This window comes from Coffea arabica, chromosome 2c (assembly GCF_036785885.1).
Source record: "Coffea arabica cultivar ET-39 chromosome 2c, Coffea Arabica ET-39 HiFi, whole genome shotgun sequence".
Classification (NCBI taxonomy): domain Eukaryota; kingdom Viridiplantae; phylum Streptophyta; class Magnoliopsida; order Gentianales; family Rubiaceae; genus Coffea; species Coffea arabica.
Genome location: NC_092312.1, coordinates 17301004 through 17325282, shown reverse-complemented (window position 1 = coordinate 17325282; position 24279 = coordinate 17301004). Strand labels below are relative to the sequence as shown.

The window sequence follows — 24279 nt, the reverse complement described above, 5'->3', positions numbered from 1 at the left end:
TTCCAATGCAAAAGGATATCTTATTCTTTAATGTTTTGATCAGAAACACCATTGGGATCATCTGCACTGACCCATAGTTCCCTACTATATAATATATATATATATTCTCTGATTTTTCTGCCTTAGGTTCTGAACCCGTGGAATTCATTTGTCAAAGATACCAAATTTTCAACTGACATAGTTTGGAGAACTTATGGACCATGAATGAGACGATACACAAAGATCAGAAGATGGAGATGATGGGTGCATACCATGAAGAAGCTGCCAGAAGAATTTATAAAGAGTGCTGGATCCTGCAAATATACAGAATTATAGGACAGGATGGGGATCTAATACTGCCTGCGGGAAAGAGGTTGATTTGCATTTTTTTTTCCAAGCACTCTCGTAGAAGGCTTTTGCTTTCCGTAATTAGTAAATATTTACATGAGGTTGTGATACCGTAATTATAAGGTTGAAGAGATTAAACTCGGATAGGCTTTTGCTTTCTCCTTGTACATCGTCATTGTGTAATTTTGGTGGTGTGAATGAGCAACGACATGCGCATCAGAATGGCCTAGCAAGAAAGGAGAGTGGCTCGCCAGGCAAATGCATCTTTTGCCAAGGGATTGAGAGTGGCTTGGGCAGGGAAGCAAGTAGCACGTACTATTAACATATCTAGACCAAAAAGAATCCAAATATAGCTAATTAATCCATATGATATCGATAGCTCTTCTATTTTTTTTTTTTTTTTTTTTTTGAAGAAGGATATTGCTCTTCCATTCAGTTTCAGCTTATGCGACTTTTCCTGAGCTTTTATATGGTTGTCTGAGGTTGTGAATTAGCTATGATAAAAAAGCTTAAGCCCAAAAGAAGTTTCACCGAACAGTTTGAATCGCAGTAGAAGCATTCATCCTTTCCTGCATGATGAAATTGTCAACTATTTATCGGCAACTCGTGATTAATCTCTTATTAATTAGGCAAGAACGCAAAAAACTTTCTGTGGAAAGACAAAGGAACAAGAGTATATATCCAGTTCTTGGCGTTCCTACGTGAAACTTTTCCTGTTACGATTTTGCTCTTATTAATTTTCTAATAATTCAACTTGCCTTGGTTTAACACAAGTGTAAATAATAACATGACACTTGGCGCAATACTATTGATGGCATTGGGTTGACATAGAAAACATGTCACCGAAAATCCCAAGTGCTCCAACAGGGACTAAGGGTAGGGACAATTGGGTCGTGTCCGGTCAAAATTTATGATGCACGCTACTGGCATTACACCGTGGTACCGGATATATGTGAGATATTTTTATTTTATTCATGTATATCAATTTCTTTTCATGAATACTAATCTATAAGTGTGATTGTACACCAAGTGACATATCCTATCCTCTGTAATAGTTAAAGCTGCATCTAGACTCTAGAGCAATAGAATATGTAGTACAGATATGGGGCGAATACAGTTAGAAATTTCGTACAATTGCACAATTGTTGTATTTTTTAATGACCAGTGATAGTTCCCGTACTTTGCATGGGATTATGTTAACCTAAATATAACATCTCTTTGATATAAAGTTTTTTTTTTTTTGTGAAATTTGATTATTTACCTAATAACAGAATATTTTACATTTTTAGTTTCTTTAATCAATTGTTATTACAAAAACTATCGAAATACCAACTCTTTGATCTATTGATTTTTAATTTATTTTGAGCTTTCTTTTTTTTTTTTGAATTTATTTTGAACTTTTTGATAAATTATGGATTCAACTTTGATAAACAATTCTTAATACAATTATTTTTCATCAAAGTTGTTGTATACTCACAATATTTTTAACATTAAATCATAATATTGTTTTTTTAATATGGAGTAAAAGATGTTGTTAAACAAGAAATTCATGTCAAATGCGAGCCTAGTAAATAGAATTCATAATTAATAGCAAAGTAAAGGCTTCAACTGTAAAATCAATTTTTGAAGGAGTATTAGAGTAAATAAATTCGCTTGTTAGATGTTATAATTCTAATTATTTAGACCACACTCACCCCTTTCTTTACCTCTTGGAAAGTTTCTTTTATTGGCTAGAGTCTAGATATGCTTCTGCTTTCTTTTCTTTTTTTTTTTTAAATAAAACCCATGGTTAAGTTTCTGATGAAATCAACAAATTTTAACAAATGACGAAAAAAATTGTATCAACGTTTTTTAATGTTAATTGCCATAACATTTTGAATGTTATTTTTTCCTTGTTGAGACAAATGAAATGCAACTATACAATTAGAATGAATTAATTATTTAAGAATAAAATATGTGAACCGTGCTCATATCCAACCTCATATGAACATTTAATTATTCTACTTTACATCTTTCCAATTGAACTTTTTTTTTTTATTTTTTTTTGTGAATTTGAATTGAATAATGTGAGGTACATTGTTGAATTTGGATTATTTACATTTTTTGATATTGTTATTGAGGTTAATAAAGAATATAAATGATTTAAACTGTTTAATTATGTAAGATTGGCTATTTCGTTGTCAATTGACATTCAATTGATAGAAATAGTTGGATTCTTTTATTTTTGCTTTTCTTTTAGTATTTCTTGATTTTGATAAAAAGCGCATAATTATACATCTGTCTTGTGATACTTATCCAAATGAATATGGGCTTTTTTGTTCTTATATATATATATATATATATATATATATATAATTTTCTTTTTTGTTCTAAGAGCTTCTATTTTTTTTATACTAATATTTTTTGTAATCTTAAAATTGTGGATAATGCAATTGATCACACTCTTTCGATTAATCATGTGGAATGTTTCATATTTTTAATTACTACCATAATTAAAATGTAATAACCCTAATTGAAAAATGAGGATAACATGGGTACAACAAAAACGATGATAAAAAAGCACTTTACAATTTACAATACCATACCCATCATAGTTTTAATATTAATATACTAGTAATAGATAGATAGATAGATAGATATAGTATACACTCACATAGCCATATGGTATCAATCAATTTTGTTCATGCACAGCAATTTAATACACGAGCACAACTACTCGTGTGAATGTATACATCAAACACGAAAAAGTATAACAATCACACCGCCAAGATAGTCTTTTGACAATAATAAAAAAAAAAAAAAAAAGTCTTCGTGGAGACTTGACCACCAACAGTACAGGCATTTGTGTTGGGTGGGCTGCCAATAAAATGTTAAACGTGTATCTCATTAAAATCAAAATATAGGAAGTTTACACTGCACGGGAATATATTAATTTTAGGTCTCAAAAATTCCTGCTGCCGCTAATAGAAGCGTAGCTCTTATCCAGCAGACGAATAGATGTAGAAAATACGCTGCACTGCTACTTGAGTAACTGACTTGACTATTTGCTTCTCTCTCACAAAGAATTAAAAAAAGAAGAAGAAAAAAGCGCCTAATTCGTAATCTGCCCATGAACTTGGCATCATCAGGGCGTGCGTTATAAATAGGCACCGACCAACCAATCGACTGTTGTTGGACTGGCACAGCTCTCCGTCACTCTCTCTCAAAAATCTCCATAGCTCTCTCCTCATCTGCCAACGCACAAAGGAGACTATAATTATGTGATAATCTTTTCTTTTTTGTTTCTTTGGGCTCATATTTTTCGAATGTTGCCAACATCAAATCCCAGTTCATTCTTCACCTTTGCAAAGCCACCCTTAAATTGCATTTCAGCCCCCCCTACACTTTCTTATCCACCGTCTTCCACCACCAATTTCCGGTTTCGGGCCATCGCCGACCACCCCGCTCCTGGCCCTTCGTTTCCGCCTTGGTGGTTGAATGTCCTTGCTGCAGCCGACGCAGCTGTCCCTGGCTTTGGACGCAGCTCCAATGGCAACACCGGCGGCGGCGCCGTTGGCGGAGTGGGAAGTGCAGCTAACGGCAACAAGAGCCCCAAGGTGAATGCCAAGGAGAAGCGTTGGTCGGGCAACCGAGATAGTTACTTAGCTGATGATGACGATGCTCTTCCTCTTCCAATGACCTATCCTGACAGTACTCCCGTTACGCCGGAAGAAATTGACCGCCGACTCCGATGCGACCCCGAAGTTCAGGTTTTTGTCTTTATTTTAGTTCTATTTTGGTTTCTAGTGAATCTTACAAAAGGTAAATCTTTGTGGCTTGTGTTTTGACTTTGGGATGACTCATTTAAATGATTTTCATTTTTTGGCGTTTTACATCAATTGAGGCACTTTTCTGGGCTTATTAGTTGGTGGTGGAACCTTTGTTGCTAAGGTTAGCATATTATCAACCATTCAGCAATGTTCTGAATTTGGTGTCCGAAATCTTCGAGTATAACTGTGTGGGTCATAATATCTTGTGCAAAAACTATCCTAATGTGCTGAATTTTCTCTTAGAGTTTTATCTTCATGTTATGTACGCGTAAGAAATTCTGTTAGATAACCGTCTGGTTATTCCTAAATGTTCTTTTGATTTGTTTCCAACTTTGATGCAATGGAGTTGTAGGATTGTAAAGAAGTTGTTTATGAATGGACTGGAAAGTGTCGAAATTGCCAAGGAACCGGATATGTTAGCTACTATAACAAGAGAGGGAAGGAGACTCTTTGCAAATGCATACCCTGCATTGGAATTGGTATTGCTCTAGCACTGTATATCATTTTTTCATTGTCAGAAAGTATCCTGTCTTGTATGTACTTTAGATGGTTTCTTTATTGCTATTATTATTTGATAAAATGCAAATGGAGTTTTGCATGACCCCGAAAAAACGTGCCAATACAATATCTTGTCATTTATGCAAGGGATTTTATTGGCCTTCTCCATCTTATGCTGCAAATTCATTTACGTTTCTTTTGCTTCTTTGCTTCTAGAACATTTACTGAATGAGAAATCCTTCATTTCACAATGCTAGTGGTTTTGCACTTATGCCATGATTGCAACATGGATAGCATGCTTTAGCAATCTCATTCTTTTTATTATTTCTCCCATTTCATTTCAAATCTGAAGCTCAGAGGGCAAGAATTTAAACTTTTCAACTGTGTGGAATTAATTGCTTTTAGTTAAGTGTGTGCCTTTACCACTTTACCTCCATTGCACGAAGTGCTTAGGATCAGGACATGCTATATTTCCAACTTCAGACAACCTATGCGTTTGTCCATCTGTTTTAATCAAACATTTTGTTGACTTGTTACCTTCCGAGCCTTTGGACTTCACTTTTTAGTCCCTGTTGGACCCTTGGTAAAGCCTCAAAACAGATCGTGGATCAACCTTGCCTCACCTCTTTTAAAGATTATGCAACCCATCCTCTTCCTCCTTTCACATCTCTGTGTAGGTGTGTTTGTTTTTGTGTTTTACAGTTTTACACTGTCTCCAGATCATCCTGCTGTTGCTCAACATCTTCTTTTTGCTCTATTGTCAGCATCAGTTTATTTAGTCCCCTCTTACTTAACTTTTTTCATAGATATATTGCATTTAGTGTTTGGTCCAAAATCAGTCTTTATCAATTGGTTGTTCTAAATTTATTATCCAGCGAGCAGATAGGTTATTGTTTATTTAGTCTTCCACTTTTTGTGGCAAAGCATCAGTCCAATAATTATTTGTTCTATATATGCTTCTTTCTGGTTCAGTTGTGAACTCAAACCTCCTTTATTTGTATCCATGATATCAATGATATGCATTATCCTTTGAACTTTAAACTAGCATTTTCAATTGCAAGGTTAATTTGGGGGAATCCTCTATTTCAACCAGCTTGAAGCTGCATATATCTCCAAATTCGTGCTTTTGATTTTAATTTGCCCCAATCTCTTTGACTGGTTTAATTAGCCAAAAACTTCTGCTGTCTTACGAGAAGTTGCTTGAGAATATAGTCTCTCAACGTATTCTTAATGAGCTTATTACATTAAACATGTTGAAGCAGGAAGTTAGTGATGTGCTTCAGAGCCAATTGTAACCTTTCAAGTCCAAGTAAATGTGCATTCTTGTTAAGTTTTTTTTTTGTTGGGTGGATGCTTGAAATGTTGTCGTCCAGAAACAGAATGTCAAACAACTCTTTCTGGTTGTGGAGTAGCCTACTTTAGCTAATTCTATCCCTAACAAACCTGCTGAGTTTAGGCTATCAGTTGTAGGCGGATGATCTTTTATGTTTTGGTCCTCAAACACAAGCCTAACTCCTTGATAACTGCAGGATATGTACGAAAGATAACTGCACGCAAGGACATTGATGTGATGGAGGACTTGGACAATGGAGCCCTCTGACATGGCGCATCAATATAGTCTAGACCCATATTGCATTGCTCATTATTTAAAGGAGTTCAATTCCTCATTACTTCAGGATTCTTAGAAAGTTTTATGTATTCCAAGCTTTTGATAGTCATTTGGCGTTGTGTAGATATTCAAATGAGAGATTCGATGGCCCATAGATAAGGATGCCTTGTCCAGAAAAGTGCTCTTTTTGGGATTCTTTTTTCCAGCGTCAGAAGAAATCAAGGATTTATTCTTTCCCTATTAACATAAAATTACCATCTGTATTCCTCTCTTCATGTCCATTTACTTGAGAATCCGGCCGTCACGGGCAAGTTGGTGAGGAATAAAGTTATTCTGCCTTATCTCCTCCCTACTTAAGAAGCATAGGTATATATGCCTTTTTGCTTGGTGATATCAAATTCGCATAACTGTTTCGTTATAATATTCGATGTGAAGACTCGAGACCTCATAGTGCTTGGAATTTGAGAAGCCCGTTGTTGCGGTCGGCTCCTAACAGCAGCTGAAATATGCCAAAAGTTAGTTTTCTGGGTTTCCAGTATGGCCTCCCGAAAAGAAATTTTTTGCGGAAGCCATCTCGTCTGTTTTCCAAAGATGGGCATAATTCTAGTAAGTTACCCGCTTATCAGCAAAGCTTAGAGGAGACGAAGCAGGTTTTCGACAAATATGACGCAAACAAAGATGGCAAGATTTCACCTGAGGAGTACAAGGCCATATTGAAAGCCCTGGGAAAGGGAAATCCGCTTACAGTAGAAGTGAAAAAGATATTCGAGGTGGCAGATTTGGATGGTGATGGATTCATTGATTTCAAAGAGTTCGTGGAAGTGCAGAAGAAAGAAGGCGGGTTAAAGACGGCGGACTTACAGAACGCTTTTCGGACATTCGACATGGATGGCGATGGAAAGATAACTGTGGAGGAAGTTTTCGAGTTGTTGCAGAAACTTGGAGAGAGGTGCAGCATGAAGGATTGTAGAAGAATGGTCCGAGCTGTTGATGCCAATGGGGACGGTGTGATTGACATGGATGAATTCATGACCATGATGACTCGCACCCTCAAACTTACTAGTTACTAGACGAACAGGGAGCTGCCTGGATGTATTGTCTGTACATCTTCCTGTACCACATTTTACTATTCTATCTGGAAATTCCCCAGTCAGTGTATCTGCAATCCAAACATATAGATCTTATGTTTTATCTGAAACTCGTTTTCTCAATGTTTCTCCTCCTTCAGCATTATTCAGAACAAACACAAGTTTGGTCGCAGGACCGCAATAAAAGGTTCCACTCCAGCTAGTTCCTGTGGTTGTTCTAATCCTGCTTCTGCTCAAATTTGGGTGGGGAAAAGATATATGCTGTGTCTGGCAATTTAGACAATTGCATGACATAATAATACCAACTGCGAAAAAATGTCATGTACTTTGAAATATCGTGCATGAAGTTGGAGTATTATGCCGAAGAAAATATGTTGATTAATTAGCGTTCAGTAGTTGTGTAAACAAAATATGCAGACAGACAGTGATGGAGCCAAGAATTTTTTTTGGGGGGGGCCAAAATTTTTTCCTAATAAAATTATCTTAATATATTATGTTCAAAATAATTTTCTTCTATTTAAATATATGACATCTAAAAATATCAAATATTAAATTTAATTATAAAGGTACGTCTATTCATAAATATGCGGTACAGTCATAACAAAAATTAACAAAAAAGATAACATTTGATTAAATATCTTATAACATCACAAATCATCCAATTTGTACATTATGAGAATATGCTCTCCAATATTCAGCTATGCAATATGTATATATATAACCATGTAATATAAATGTAATTATTTTCAATTGAAAAAAGATAAAAGTTATGTTAACATACTTTGAAAATTTCAACATCTTTTCTTAGAAGTAAATTGAGCTCTACGCTCTTTCATAGAACTAAATTCATCTATGATTGAATCACTACTAAATTTTTCAGCAACTTCTTTTTCTATATACACAGTTAGACAATCATTCACGAAATTATCTTTCATCTTGTTTTGGAGTTTTGTTTTGATTATTTTCATAATTGAAAATGCCCACTCTATAATTGCAGTTGATACAAGAAGAGTAAGAACAAGTCTAATCAATCTGTCAATAAGAGGATATATCACTGATTTTCTTGTCTTCACCAAGCCTTGACATAACTCATGAATACCAGATAATTCTTGGAATTCATGATGATTTGGAATGTCGAGTTCAAAATGTTGAAGTTCTACTCTTAGACGTACTAGTTCTTGCTCCATAAAATCATTCGGATAGAACTTCTCTGCAAGTTTACAAATATCATCAATCCTGAACAACATAAATCCATTTCTAGGATCTAAAGCAGTGCTCAAAACAAGCAATTCCACGGTATGATCATTAAACCTGCTATGTAACTCTTGCAATTGATAATCAATTGTTGCAAGAAATATATCCATTTGATAATAATGCTCCACACTAATCTCATCATGATGACTACGAGATCTACTAGGTCTTGCAATATATTGAGCATTCATATATGGGATATCAATTTGATGTTGCTCAAAAAATAATTTAACTTTCACCAAGAAATCATCCCATCCCGAATCTCGAAAATTCTTCAGTAGCTTTGTTATGCTTGAGACAAGATACATTGCATTCAAAATATCTTGAGATTTACGTTGCAATGCTATACAAAAAAAATGAGTAATTTCCACAATGTCTTTCACAAGATGCAAAGTGAAAACAAACTTAAAAGATAACAACTGATTCAAAACAAAATTTGCATTTCCACGTTGAGTGTATGAACCTCCATCTACTGCAATGTTACTTAAAACCACACAAGTAGCATTGAACATTTTCAGTAAACTAGAAATCGAATCCAAATGAGAACTCCAACGAGTATCTCCAGCTCGTTTGAAAGTACCAATTTGATTATGTCCCCTTCCAGTTTCAAGTTCACCATTAGCAATCTTAGTAGCAACTTCAATTGCTTGAGCCTCCTTTAATTCATCATTACGTTTGTTAGATGTAGTAACAATGTTGAAAATGGAAACTAAATTGGAGAAGAATTGGTGAACAGAACCTACTTCTCTAGAAGCTGCAACTAAAGCAAATTGAAGCCTATGAGCCAAACAATGAATGTAACAGGCATATGAACATTCATGGCAAATTAAAGCTTGCAAGCCATTCCATTCAAAGATGACTAATTCATATATATATATATATATATATATATATATATATATATATATCAACTCTCATAATATAAACTAAAATTGTAAAAATTTAGAGGGGGCCAATTTTATTTTACACACATATTTACATATTATGAATTAAAATTCTCAAAACTTAAGGGGGGCCATGGCCCCCTCTGCTCCCCTTGGCTCCATCATTGCAGACAGATCATTCTATCAAAGTTTCAATCATGAAGGTCTTTTGTTATAGCTTTCTCATCAAATCATGTACTACTCTTAGTAAATTCATTAGATACTACTCCATAATTAATTCACGTAATTGATTGAGAGAGTCTAGTATCAAAGAGAAAGAAATAGGAGTAGTTATGAGAGAAGTTCGCTCTTTTACCATGAGAAACCGTAATAGTGCTCCATCCTTGCAGTAACAAGCTAGTACTCATATGGCTTTGAAATGCTAGGAACATTCCTCTCCTAGAAAAAAAAAAGAAAAAAAGAAAAAGGAAAAATATATATACTAATGGATACGATAATTTTAACGTGTAATGAATTATGACAAGATGTACTTTTAAAACTTGTTTTAGTATAAAATTTTCAAATCAAAACTTGAAAAAATTGGATAATGATGTGACAAAATCTGAACTATTGAATTTTTAAAGATCGGATCTATCCAAGTGTGATTCATACTTCTAAACATTTTCTTTTGGGCCCAAAAACAAAAAACAAAAACTTATATAATATACATATGTTCTGTAGCCGGCTCCCCATGATCCATTTTTAGCGCCAAAACAGTTGTAGCAGGTTTAAAAGAAGCAGTGCAACTAGGACGGACCGAGTACGGCAGCGTCCGAGAGAAGCCACAGATAAGAAATGGAAGACGAAGACGATGCGCTGACCGATCCAGACCCCAGCGATACCGGCGACGACTTCACCTGTGAATCCGAAGACGATCCAGACTACAAATCATCCACTAGCGACAACGATGGTCACGATATCGACGCCGAGACATCCAACATTTATCCAGCTCCGGCAAACCAAGACAGAAAGTTGCAAAACGTCGACGCTCTTGTCAGGTTAGTCGTTCGATTAAATATCTCATCCACTTCACTATTCTGATTCACGTGTTGGGACTTAATTACCTTTTTTTTTCCTGGTAGGAACACTTGATTATTTTAGTTCTATACTATATTACATAAATTAATAATTAGGGTTAGGATTCCTTTGTTCAGTATTTGCTATGTATATATTGTTACATATAGCAGTTGAATGTACACCTCGACTTAGCTCGAAATGTGTAATTACCAGGGGAAATCTAGTAGTGAAAAGGCAGTCATTACTTCCACGAGTTTATTCTGTGACGGATGCAGCAGCTAGCGTTAGGAAGCCATTTAAACCTCCTTGCTCAAATGGCTACTGTGATAACAATGAACAGCTAGCACGACGCCTGTGGGCTCGGAAAAGGTTTGTGCCCTGGGGTTCCTCTAGACCGGCTTTGCTTGGTATTACAAATAGGCTAAACGTCTCTGAGACTACTGAGACAGATGTGGTGGAAGAGAGTGTGGAATTACCACCCGGAATTGAACCTTTGGTGTTATGGCAGCCTGAGGAGGTGGACTGTAACTCGACAACAATTATAGTGGATCCCTTGCTTGTAAAGTTCCTTCGGCCCCATCAAAGGTACTGGAAATGATAAAAACGTTCAGGTGTATGTAATTGTTGTAGGGTTACTGGTGAATACCACTGTTATTCTAGAGCATCTCTGTTTCAAGATTCTTATACAGCAAAAACCCAAATCACAGTAACATGTATACGTATGGGAAGGTTTGAAATTCTGAAATCATTTTGGGAACTTGCTTAATTCCATAATGCAGGGAAGGGGTCCAATTCATGTTCGAATGTGTTTCAGGATCATTAAGTTCTGCGAACATCAATGGATGCATTTTGGCAGATGATATGGGGTAAATACTAATGCATGCCTATTTAAAAATTTCCGCTAATATATTTAGCACTTTCCACAAACCCTTTAAGGATGGCTATCTCACCTAGCTGTTTTCCTGCAGTTTGGGGAAAACATTGCAGTCAATCACGCTGCTGTATACTCTCCTTCGTCAGGGGTTTGATGGGAAACCAATGGTAAAGAAGGCAATTATTGTGACACCGACCAGTCTTGTGAGTAATTGGGAGGCTGAAATTAAGAAGTGGGTCGGCGAGAGAGTTAAGCTTGTTGCCCTATGTGAAAGCACTCGTGATGACGTTGTCTCTGGCATTGACAGTTTTGTCAGTCTGCAAAGCACTTTACAGGTAGAATTTCTCAAACAATCTGAGTTATCTGAAATCGGATTATGTTTATGTATATATGGTGTTCTCGCAGGTATTAATTGTTTCATACGAGACCTTTCGGATGCATTCTTCAAAGTTTAGTCAGAGTGAATCCTGTGACCTCCTCATATGTGATGAAGCCCACAGGCTGAAAAATGACCAAACACTGACTAATAGAGTGAGTCATAGTGAATATGTCCTCCTATTTGTGTTGATGCATTTCTGAGGAAGCTGTTATGATGAATAACTCTTAGTTACTGATCTGAATTTCCGCTTCAGGCATTGGCAGCTTTATCATGCAGGCGGCGCATTCTGTTGTCTGGGACTCCAATGCAAGTCAGCACAAATTGACCTTCAGATATTTACCTATATATATATTTTAAATTTTTTCTTCATTTAAATCACATTTATTCTTCACTTTGTTGATGCTATTTAACCATCAGAATGATTTGGAGGAGTTCTATGCCATGGTCAATTTTACTAATCCAGGAGTCTTGGGTGATGCTGCATATTTTCGTCGTTACTATGAGGTGAGTTGATTGCTAGAAACTTATGGACATTGACATATCCTGGCCAACTTTGAGTAAAAAGGTTCCTTGCTGAGTTCCAACTATTTGGAGCTTATGTACTAGATTAGCCTCATATGGTTGCTAACAGTGTAAACAAATTGACTGATGCACTGACTGTGCTTTTGCTTGTGACAGAAATGAAGAAATCATAGAGATCCTGTACATGGATACATGATATTCATAGTTGTATTAAAATTGTTTCTGTGCTGTCTCAAGCAAATATTTCAATTTGTTGTACCATGTCTATTTGAAGATGCCAATCATTTGTGGTAGAGAACCCACGGCTACCGAAGAAGAGAAGAAGCTAGGTTCTGAGCGCTCTGCTGAGTTGAGTGCCAGAGTAAACCAGGTAAAATTTCATTGCTGATGCAAATATCGTAAATCTGGCCTTTTTTAATTGGTTCTTCAGATACAGATCTCCCAACAGGACTTTCCTTCAAAAGGAAGACAATACATGTTTGTGCCATTAAATACTGATTATATCTTTGAATACTTTCCTGAAAACATAGAAGAAGCAAATTGACCTCGGTATTCTCTGACACAATAGTGGTTTCTTGTTCCAGTTTATATTGAGGAGGACTAATGCATTGTTGTCGAATCATCTGCCGCCAAAGGTATGGCTAATCTTGTTAAGTTTGCCTTTGGTATTGATCATGCTATATAGGAATTCCAATGAGAATAGTAAACTACAAACCATGAGTCAATTTTCTATAGCAGTGAAACCAGAAAGCTGATAGTGGCCGTTCTTTACCAGAGAAATTATAACAATTGAAAGTTAACTTCATAAACCCCATAACTAGTCCCTGTTCTATTTCCTATTTTCTGATAAAGCTATAACCCTAAAGACCCTTTATAATAAACTTATAAGTATAGTGCAAATTGTTTTTCAGGATAAGTAGTATAGTCAAAGGGTATGATAAAGTTATAGTTATAATAAAGCTATATCCTGCTGGTATGACTGTACTACTTATAATAAAGTTGAAAGAGATTCTTATATACTTTTTGTTATTTCTGATTTGATTCTTTCTTATTGGTCCTACTAATTGCTTTTGCAGATAATTGAAGTTGTTTGTTGCAAGTTGACATCTCTCCAATCAGAGCTCTATAATCACTTCATACATTCCAAAAATGTACAAGTTCACGTTTCTTTTTGATACAAGTTGACATGCACATAATGAGTTCTTTTCTTCATTGTAACACAAATCCATTCTCTTTCTATAACTGTAAAGTGCAGGTCAAACGAGCAATTACTGAAGATACAAAACAATCAAAAATCTTAGCTTACATAACAGCTCTTAAGAAGCTCTGTAATCATCCAAAGGTACAACATTTTATCATAAAAGAAAAGTTTATCTCTTATAGTTTAGGATGTTTGTCCAAATTATCCTGTTTGACCAAAGAGCATCAACTGTAAAGTACATGTGGTGCTCTTGATATACATAGTTTCTCTTTTTACATATTAGTTTTGTCAAATGATAACTCCATTATGTAATCTTTATGTTTGGCTAAAATGACTATTTCTCTATTTAGTTGATATACGATACAATAAGAAGTGGGAGTCCGGGAACATCTGGATTTGAGGACTGCTTGCGCTTTTTCCCTCCAGAGATGTTTTCAGGAAGGTAAGTGTATTTATTTATTTTTTGTTCACTTGAATACTTTCATGTTGATCTGAGTCCTAAGGGCATCTTCTGCCTTATTGTTAGATCTGGATCATGGACCGGTGGTGATGGCACATGGATTGAACTGTCAGGAAAAATGCATGTGCTTGCTCGTTTACTGGCTCATCTCCATCAGAGAACTAACGACCGAATTGTTCTAGTCTCAAACTACACACAGGTATCAAAAGTTGGGATAACTGGCTTATGAAGTTGGTGGATAAAGTATGTACTTGTTCTGTTGATTAAGATCTTGTGGTTGATATCTTGCATGATATCACTTGGTTCACTCAATTATTCTGTGTCATTGGTTGTTGTTCTACTTAGCTTTCAATTTAATCTCGTGTCATCATGTTGCTGAGGGAACTGTGATTACTTACTATGTTTTTGCTGTAATTGATTGCATATCATGCCTGAACTTGTACTGCAGTAGATTGTCAAGTTCTTATAATTACCATTTGGTCATACCAGCAGGATATAAATGAGTATATCAGACTCCTTTTCATTGGGTTCTTTATGAGCTACAGGACTTCTATTTGTGGTAGGTATTGTTATGCATGCTGTCTTCAACTCTTTCTATGATAAATTAAAATCTAAGGGTAGATAAGTAAACAGGGAAAGAACTTAACAAAGAGCAGACAGTTGATTTAATCAGTCAAAAGAACCACAAGGTTTAATTCTTCTATTTGTTGGTTGCATCATTAAATATCTCAAATTTGAATGGCGTCCTCGTCTGCATAGCTTGGTTTCGAAACTAGATTTAGATTTGCTATTAATAACAAATCCTTGAGAACCTGTCACAATAATCTACATGATAATCAGTTAATGTCTCATTATTCCCTTTTAAGTGTAGATGAACATATGTTTGGTGGTATCACCTGTTTCTTCTTTTTGTTCACATATATATGGGTATCACCTTTTATCAAAACCTTATGTTCATGTATCACTTCAATTAGTTATTGTAAGTAGATTAGAGCTTGCAGGTTTCTATACAGTCTTGGTTGATGATGAGTATTTGGTTCTAATTGTAACTGAACCCATTTCAAGAAATTACTAGGCACTTATCCCGTAGCACACTGCAGTTTTTCTTCCTCTTTTATTTCTCTTGTGATAATTGTCTCTGTGGTTTATCAGACATTGGACCTTTTTGCGCAATTGTGTCGTGAACGAAGATATCCCTTCTTAAGGCTTGATGGAACTACATCTATCAGTAAAAGACAAAAATTGGTTAATCGTTTTAATGATCCATCTAAGGTAACTGTTTATCCCTGGACTTCTGGTTTCTGCTCTAGAAGACTACCTTTATTACAGATAAATTTGTTTTTATTCTTATATTTAAATGTAGGATGAGTTTGCATTTCTCTTGAGTAGCAAGGCTGGGGGTTGTGGCCTAAATTTGATAGGTGGAAATCGACTTGTGTTGTTTGATCCTGATTGGAACCCTGCCAATGACAAACAAGTAAACTTCTTCAGCTGCACCAGCATTGATTTATATGCCAGACTGCATGCAAATAAAATAATCGGAAGTTGACTATATTCAGGAATCTGTAGCATGTCATTAAGTTTTCCATTTTCAAGCCATTTGCAGGCTGCAGCAAGAGTCTGGAGGGATGGACAAAAGAAGAGAGTTTACATCTATAGGTTTTTGAGTACAGGAACCATTGAAGAAAAAGTATTTACCTCTTTCCTTGGTTGCTTATTGAATATGAATTGGTTTTTAAAGCAGGGTTGAAAGCTATCCTTAATATTTCTACAGGTATACCAGCGTCAGATGTCAAAGGAAGGGCTTCAGAAAGTTATTCAGCAGGAGCAATCGGAGTCTGAGGTTCAGATTCTCATTTAGCTGCTCTCTCTGTTCATCTTAGTCCCAGTTTCTCATGAAAAATCTGTAATTGCAGGGGAACCTTCTTTCTACTGAAGATCTAAGAGACCTGTTCACTTTTCATGAGAATGTGAGGTGTGTACTTATCACGAAACTTTCACATGAATGTTTTACGGAGAAATCATGTACATCCTTGGATAAAAAGATGGACAGATAATTGTGGTTTGGATGAGGCTTGTTTCCTGAAAAGTCAACAGCAGTTCATTTATTCTTTGCCAATGGTCCTGAGAAAAACAGAAAAGGAAAGTTATAAGGCATGGAAAATTCCTTGCCCATTAATGTCAGATTATCTGTTCATGATGTGCTTCTTTTAGAAGCTCCACCTAAAAGATACTGCTTTATTAATTTTTGGAACCAAAAAGTACACGCTTAACCATTATCTGAAGTAGGAAAATTATACCTTATCAGATTTAGTTGTCTAAGTGCGTGATCTATTCGACTTAATTGACAATAGTGAGATGAGCTATGTATCACCAAATAAATTCTTCCTTGCTTCTTAAATGTGGTGGTTTTGTTTTATTTGGACATTTGATCTTAAGTTTCATTGCGGTTTATTTTTCCCAGTTGTAATACCAATGCAGATCTGAAATTCATGAGAAGATGAGCTGCAATCGTTGCCAAAACTATGTGATGCAAGTGGATGCCAAACTTGAAACAAGCTATGGAAGTCCATCATCTCAATCTGATGAAGAAGATATAGGGGGATTTGCTAGTGTTTCTGGGTGCTTACATAGATTAAAAAGCTCGGAGAAACAGGTTGGAAAATTCTTCAATGAGAATCTGTATTAACATGATATATTTTGAGGACTCAAAAATTTGAAACCTTTTTCAAGGTGGGGACGCCCAAAGAAGAAGATTTAGCTAATTGGGGTCATCATCTATTTCCACAGTCAATACCTGATACTATTCTTCAGTCTTCAGCAGGGGATGAGGTCAGTGAAGAGTGCTAATTTCCTAATTCATGGCTTTTCCTCTTTCTTACGGTAACTTCTATGTAGATATTGAAAAAGCATGGCCTAGTTTTGCAGATTGGTGAAAAACAAGAAGACTCGGTTAACTAATAACTTTCTCTTGCCTTTTGCTCCTTTTTCGCATTGTTTACCCTATTATAGATTATGTTCTATTTAACTATTGGTCTTCAGGTACCATACCTTTGTTTTTCTCATCTATAAGGGTTAGGCATATACATTGGTCAACTAATATGGCTTGATAAAACAAAAAAAAAACTATTAACCTATGCATCTCAGCATCTCAGGCCCTAATGTTACAAAAGGGGGTATTTTTCACTTAAACAGATATAAGAAGGCTTTCTAACTCTATGAGAAAGCAATATTCTTCTAGTTCCCGGTTCAATTTCTGCTTTCTTTGAATGAAGACGTCTAGTGCTTTATATTTCAAAATCCTATTAAGTCTGCTTTTTGAATCTGTACAGGTACAAATGCCTTGTGTGACTATTAACCCAAGTGGAAAAAATGGAAATTTTACCCTGATCATGAAACACGAATGATATCAATTTGTCATTGGAGGTCCTGTTTTTTCTTTCCCTGTATGTAGCACATGAGATAGAAGCCCATAAATTCGTGTGGTTTGCTTTTGCAGGTTTCATTTGTTTTCAGTAACCAAGTAGGCGGGAAACTTGTTCCACTTGAATCAGCAGTAAGGTCAAACACAGAAGAAGGACACCCCAAGAACCTGCTGAACTCAAAAGAAAAATTTTTTCACAAATCAACCTTGTCATCTCAAAATCAAGCACCATTTCCTTTACTTTCTACCAATGTGGTTCAGTACAGGAGCAGATTATCTAATCCTTTCAAGCGTCTGCAGAAGCCCCCGGCAAAAGTAGTAAGAACTTCTGAAGGCGTGACAGTTGTAGCATTGGAGCACAAAATCAGCCCTCGAAATCAATTACCTCAAAAGAGAATATTTACTGATGATAAAATTGACAATGATTTTGACTAAAATTTAGCTTCTTGGCATGTTCTCTTTGGCAGTTTCCGTTTTTATTAATTCCTGAAAAATTTCCCAGTCATCTACTGAACAATGCAAATTCTCATCACTATCATTTCATAAGATTCTGATTCGAACTTTTCTTTGACTGGTTCATATACTCATTAACAGTTGCACTGATCCGTATCCAACTCTTGCTGCCATTTATATCTCAACATCTCCTTTGGTTAAATGCAGAAACTTCCTCAGTTTTTTCTTGATGCAGATCAGCCACATGAATGATTTTTGTTTCATTTTTGTTCTCCCCCCCCCCTCCCCCTCTTTTCATCTTTGCTGTAATCAAGTGAGACTGGCATGGTTCAAGATGAGCAGAACTTGCGAAGTTGTATTTGTGATCAACCGATCATGTCATTTAAAGAGGAAAAAATCTGTTCAAGTTTAACCAGTGCAATCCCATTAACGTAGACAGTTTTATTTTGCAGATATCTCATTGTTCTATGTGTGGAGAATGAATATGTGTTTTCAGAAACATTTGAAATAGCATGTAGCACTTGCTTACTTGTTTATTAAGAGTAAGAAGCAGAAACAACTGGATCTGTTTTTTCTAATATGAATGCGTCAATTATGTTAATTCAATTTTTTGATAGAATTCCTTGAGCAATTTCTCTGACTCCACTAAGTTGGTAGAATAACTGATGATCCTTTGTATCTATCTGATGCATGTTGATACTAGCCTACTAGAGAGAAGCAGCAGTTAGCGCTCCCAGCATAGTTTCCACATTAATTTGTAGTTATCATTCCCGTATGTGAAGTTCTGATGTGTGACTTGGCCATCTGTTCTTAAGATCCTGCACATCGTTTTACAATTTCTACTTGGGTAAAATAGCAGTTGTCACATCTAATTGGCTGCTTTTAAAATCCTATGAAGATGCTCTCTCTCTCTCTCTCTCTCTTTCTCTCTCTCAGCGTGGGTTCTTAATATATATATATATATATATATATGCTACTCTCTGGTTTATTTATTTATTTCTCCAGCAGAAGAAAAAGCAAGTTGTTGTGCATTGCATAATGCTCCAGCCATGATTCACTCAGTTTTGCAGAAGTAACTTAGAGAATGTAGAACAAGATTGTCAAGTCAAGCAGTAATTAGACTTGACTGAATTCAGAAATCTTCCTTTTGGATTATGATCTTGCTCCAGGTTCCAAGAATAAGGAAAAACTGAGAGCATCTCGTATTTGCTATGGTTTTGGATTATGACTTTGCATTTACTCTTCACTTGCATCTCTATGGTGAAGAGCACGTGTCAATTTTGAGCCCCCTCTTCTTTTGACCCACTGTCTTACTTGCTTGACCGAAAGAGAATCTTTATGTTGTTACGAAAACTACCAAGCTTTATTTTCACTCATGAAAGAGCTAACTTAGGTTAAGAGCTTGGGGCAATAGCTAGAGTACCCCATCTTTTTGCCTGTAATTGAGGATAGGACTGATTTTGTGATCTTGTATCAATTCTCCAGTTCTGACTACGCAGAGAGTCATCCTTAATCTCTAACTACGCAGAATGTTGGGAAGATTATCGGTTTTTAAACTTCAGATCGATTGGTGATTGTACTTCTCAGAATAGGGGCAACATGCAAAGCACCAAATTAAGAAAATGTTGGATCTGTCTCTCGATCTGACGCTGCAAAATGGGCCTGAAAAACCAACATACACGAGGTATAGGAGAAAATGGAGGCATTTTTTTTTTTTTTTTAAATTTATAATAGGCAAGAAACAAAGTCTGTTCACCATAAGGGAGACCAGAAGAGACAGGTTACCCACGGGCCAAGCGTTCCTCCACTTCTTCTTGAGGTTTATCCAGTTGTTTTTTGGGACCTTTTTAAAAGTATTAATAGCTTTAGCAACGGGAATCGGCAATCTGTTGCATAGTTATTGGATGGTCTTCTGTGAGTTCCTACTGAGCAATGGATAACATGTGAACTGGAATCTCTTTCACCATGTAATGGTTATTAGTAAAAAGCCTGACTCCAAAGCCTAAACTAGTCTTGGTTTTTGGATTTGTCGGTTGAAAGACTTCGAAGTGGTTCAAACGCACATGTACTGGGGAATAGTGCGTATGTCAGCTTTGCCAGGTAACCATGGTTCAAAGTCTCCCAAAACCAAGACGACTCGACCGGATCCATCATCGGAATAGATTTCTCTGTTTTGATACCGGGATTAGAATAGATCTCTCCATTTCGATACCGGAATTAGACGACTTTGAGACATATAGATCACTGATAAATCGATCGAGAGAAGTCTTTGATATGAATAGTCTCAGTCAAGTCGGATCGAGACATCTCGAATCAAATTACAAATTTATGTTTTACAGATTTTCTTTTGCTAATTTTTTATTATTTTTGTTTAGCATATATTTTAATATTATTCATAATTTTTAGAATATTAAATGCTCCTAAATTTGCGTTTCATCAAGACTGTGACTGATATGTTGAGATCGATATGAAACGGTTGGGACCGCGACCGTGACTTTGAGCCATGCAGGCAAGTCCAAGAAAAAAGACCACCATCTAGAATGAGTGGCTTATCTCCTAAAACTTACTTAATATCATAAGGGCTCAAAAACGAATCATGCAGTTTACTCAATGGCATGGAGTTACTAGCATATTACTACGCTCTCGTTTGATCTTAATTTTTCATCATTAAGGCAGGAAAACTAGACTGATGTTCGAATCAATCTCGCTGATTGTGATGATAATCAGGCAACTGATCTCGAGTTAGGACGTCTCCAGGTGGCCCCTGAGTAACCTCCAAGAATACTTCAAAACCTAAAAGGAAAACTGTAACCTCCTAAAATTGAAGTCACCAGATTCCAACTTAAATATGAAGGCACTTGGGTTTAAACTTTAAGCAGTGATCAGATCTCAAAGAAGTGATATAATGTGACAGCAGAAAGGAGTGGGAGTAGGACTGGAGTTAGAGCTTATTCCCATTATGTGCATGAAGTGCGAGCTTAATATTTTCCCCCCTAATCAAGTGAGCCCGATGCTCTTCAGTGGGAGCTGAGAAACTATAGCTGCTTCAACAAGATACTGCAATGCGTCTGAAATTCAAGGCGTATTCTACAGTGGAAACAATTAGGACAGCTGTTCAATGAATGATCACTTCAAAAAGAACGCAAAAGTCTAATAGCATGTGTTAGGCCTTAGAATATGCAAAAAGAATTTATCCCTTTTGCTTCCCATGTTCTGCATTACCGACTTTGTTTGACCGCTTTAGCGAGCAGGACTAAATTGGAGTAATCTGCAAGTCTAGGCCGTAATTTGATTGGCTAGAACTGGATCCATTTCAGAGCTGAACAAAACAAGCAAGCTGTAAGAGAGACTGAAGTATCCGGCCGGGGAAGGGCCTACGTAGTTATTAAATTGAAGGAGAAAAATCTGATTCCAGTTGAGGGCGAGGCAACTATTGCATGGTACAACAAAGTATATATCTGTTACTTTAAGCAAACAGCAGCCATTGTTGACTCTCCGTCCTGATAAATATTTACTAATCCAACCCAGCATAAAGGATGAAAAGCCCAAAAAAAAGGATGATGTGAAGGGTGAACAAAGAGGATTCAATGATACTCAGTAATAGTCGATTTTTAGTTCGACAAATCGACTTATCATATTTCCAGATGTGGCGGTATGTGAAAATAATGACCGGGTACAAACGACTAGTTGACAATGCCATTCCATCTTCTTCAAAGATGAACGACAAGAAAAGGAGGAGTCATCTCTTGAGCTAGCCCATGATTTTAGATGTGGCATAATCCATTGCTGAAAGTGGGTTCTCATGCATGCAGATGCAATCAAGTCATTAAATTGGCTCACCAAATATAGAAAAAACTAGAAATGAAAATGTAGCCCACTAATACAACTAGAAAGTCTAGATGCCAACCCCTTCCACGGTTCCACCACCCCACGCACTTGCTGGAGTAACTTAAACTACTCCATAATTATAAACTTTTTTTGCAGTAATTGCGGTCATCTTGTCCTCTTCGTGATATAATTGTCATGGGAGTAGCAAAGTTACTTCAATGGATATGGATTCTGCACAACTTTCATGCAATTTTTTTAACCAAAAGTCAATAATAGGAACTTAGACTAACGAGGAAAACGAAAAATCCAATCTACATAAAATGAGGAAGCAAGAAACCCCCTGTATAAATAGCGGGGTTGTTGCAAGTTACATGGTAAGTAGTGAGAAGAAACCTCGAAAGTGATCACTTAGTCTCAGTGTCCATGGCATGCTTAAACATGTTCAACAATGACCAACAAGGTATCCACGCTGCAATGGGCCCAAGAATCTCCTTCTCTAATGACTTTGCCGACACCCAACAACCCACCAAGCACGATCACGGCTATAGAGAAGCACCAGTTTCCTCAGATTTCGAGTTTTCGGTGTCTGGTTACAACATGATTTCTGCGGATGAGGTCTTCTTCAAGGGCAAAATTGTACCCACGAAGACCACTCTCAGAGATGAACTCCTTGTGGAGGATGACGACATGGATGTGTCGTCACCGCGACTACACAAGGGTATGAGCCGATGGAAAGAGCGTTTAGGCCTCAAGAGATCTAACATCCATCATCTGCGTAGGAAATCTGCTGATAGGACTGTTTCTGATCAAGTCCTTGAAAGAATTGATGAGACGACCTCCACAACTTTGGCATTCCATGAGAATATGTTTGCTGCTAACCTCAAGGGTGAAAACTAGATGCGCTACTTGAGACCCAGACCCAGAAAATGATAAGTCTTTTCAAAATAATTCTGAATTGATTTTCTGGTCACAGGTGCTTACTGGCAGATCTTGGATGGAATACTTTAAAGGAAGGTGGCAAAGGAATTATTCGCAGAGCTTGCTAAAGTTTCCTCTCTGTCGCTGACCCGTGTGGAGAAGAGAACTGGGATGGTCAAGAATTTTTGTTTCTGTCAGTCAACTTTTCCCGTATGAATTACTACATGTGCAGCGTGCATAGATCCGCTCTTCCATTCTTCACGTTATTGTACAAATATCTTTGCTGTCAGGGCTTTTCAGTTTCATTTCATGTAGATCGTTCATGCCTCTGATTCCATAATGCTCCCCTGCTGGGCTTATTTCTCTGCTATAAAGATTAGATCACGTTTGTGTGACTGCTTGCAGTTGTACCAATAGGACGTGATTTTTATTTTTATTCATTTCACTTTAATGCCATGCATGCAAAAGCGCCGGACTGACCAGAAACCTCCCAACCCACATTTCAACAGGGAGTAAGTTCATAATCCAGGTCGGCTAGTTATATATGTACTATCTATCATCTTTGAATGACACTGTACTAACACTTCCCATCCCCATCCTCATCTTCTTTTCAGCCAGATTTTTAAAATGGTTTAGGAAATCAGAAACTATGGTGGATATGAAATTCGATACACGAAGGCTATAGTCAAGAGAGAGAGCGAAATCTCCAGAGGTTTTAAGTGTGAAATTGGGTCCAAAACAGCCTTGAGAGCACGCCGATATAATAACATCATGGTTGGATTCAACCTCGGCATTGCCTTATAATCCTAAATGACGGTGAAGGCTAAAGAAAGAACCAAAATTGAAACAGCAATCGTAGAATAGGCAGGCTGGGGACAGGTAAGAACTGGAAGATTTTTCTTTCAAGCAATCGACAATACAACAGAATAATTAAAATGCCTCGGAGGTTAGTATATTAGAAATCTTTCAGGCGAGAATTTGAAATGGCGTCCAAAGTTCACCCTGCCATTTCAACGAGCAGGATTTTCAAATTTTGTGACATGCCTGCCAAAAATCGGAAATTTTGAAATCCAGCCGCGGGGATTTACAATTATTACCAGATACTGCTCGAGACGGCTTTAGAACCTGAAGAAGATTTTGCAGCATTTTGTTGTCAATGCTTTCATATGCAGCTTAATGGAGCGGGAGATGGCATTCACTTTTGGACAAAAATTCCTTGTTAAACGGACGAGAAGGGTTGATAAGAAAAATTCCTCGCCAGTCCAGACGATGCTGCCTTTTCAGCTGTGAAAGGCTAGAAAAGCACTACGCAACTTGCAGCATGCGTCCCCAGTGACAGAGCAGCATTGACCAAGGCTAGCTACAGAATTGAAATGTTAATCCAGAGGCATAAGGCGCTAGAGTTCCAATTTCCCAACGAAGACCCACCTTTGGTTTTGGGAGTACCTCCCTCCCTCTTACATTAGCGCATCCGATGCCAGTTAACTGATGTCCCAGTTTAAGGTGCCAGCTATGAACTGGTCATAAGAACTAAAAATATAACCTGCAACGGCAAGTCGGCCTTGCCAATAGAAGTTCACAAGCACCAAATCACTTGCCAAGAGAGGGAAACACAAAGGCAGCCTAATCTCCCTGCTGCTAATTCTCACATAATCCAGTTAATGACATTGTAATTCCGCAAGGGATTGTGCGGCAGGG

The 24279-nt window shown here is 36.9% G+C and overlaps 5 protein-coding genes across 5 annotated transcripts; 4 read left to right on the top strand and 1 right to left on the bottom strand.

Annotated features, from left to right (window-relative positions):
• Positions 1-3313: 3313 nt before the first annotated feature.
• Positions 3314-6494, top strand: LOC113726425 (protein disulfide-isomerase SCO2-like). The gene is made up of 3 exons (XM_027250133.2): positions 3314-4076; positions 4489-4615; positions 6164-6494. The coding sequence occupies exons 1-3, from the start codon at positions 3633-3635 to the stop codon at positions 6232-6234; spliced, it is 642 nt and encodes a 213-aa protein (XP_027105934.1). The 5' UTR covers positions 3314-3632; the 3' UTR covers positions 6235-6494.
• A 248-nt stretch (positions 6495-6742) lies between these two features.
• On the top strand, positions 6743-7533 carry LOC113724005 (calmodulin-like protein 30). The gene has a single exon (XM_027246960.2). It carries the CDS (start codon positions 6750-6752, stop codon positions 7311-7313), a length of 564 nt encoding a protein of 187 aa, XP_027102761.1. The 5' UTR covers positions 6743-6749; the 3' UTR covers positions 7314-7533.
• LOC113724004 (uncharacterized) lies at positions 7425-9847 on the bottom strand. The gene is made up of 3 exons (XM_027246959.2): positions 9822-9847; positions 8312-9359; positions 7425-7598 (listed from the first exon to the last, which is right to left on the bottom strand). Exons 1-3 carry the CDS (start codon positions 9845-9847, stop codon positions 7425-7427), a joined length of 1248 nt encoding a protein of 415 aa, XP_027102760.2.
• A 336-nt stretch (positions 9848-10183) lies between these two features.
• Positions 10184-18250, top strand: LOC113726424 (protein CHROMATIN REMODELING 25). Its single transcript, XM_027250132.2, has 21 exons — positions 10184-10503; positions 10736-11107; positions 11302-11388; positions 11491-11731; positions 11802-11927; positions 12029-12085; positions 12193-12279; positions 12572-12667; positions 12882-12932; positions 13374-13448; positions 13553-13639; positions 13849-13940; positions 14025-14157; positions 15111-15230; positions 15322-15435; positions 15565-15648; positions 15733-15801; positions 15875-15933; positions 16440-16614; positions 16692-16790; positions 17458-18250. Exons 1-21 carry the CDS (start codon positions 10301-10303, stop codon positions 17815-17817), a joined length of 2787 nt encoding a protein of 928 aa, XP_027105933.1. The 5' UTR covers positions 10184-10300; the 3' UTR covers positions 17818-18250.
• Positions 18251-21991: 3741 nt separating this feature from the next.
• On the top strand, positions 21992-22811 carry LOC113722516 (uncharacterized). Its single transcript, XM_027245807.2, has 2 exons — positions 21992-22549; positions 22637-22811. Exons 1-2 carry the CDS (start codon positions 22087-22089, stop codon positions 22669-22671), a joined length of 498 nt encoding a protein of 165 aa, XP_027101608.1. The 5' UTR covers positions 21992-22086; the 3' UTR covers positions 22672-22811.
• Positions 22812-24279: the final 1468 nt, after the last annotated feature.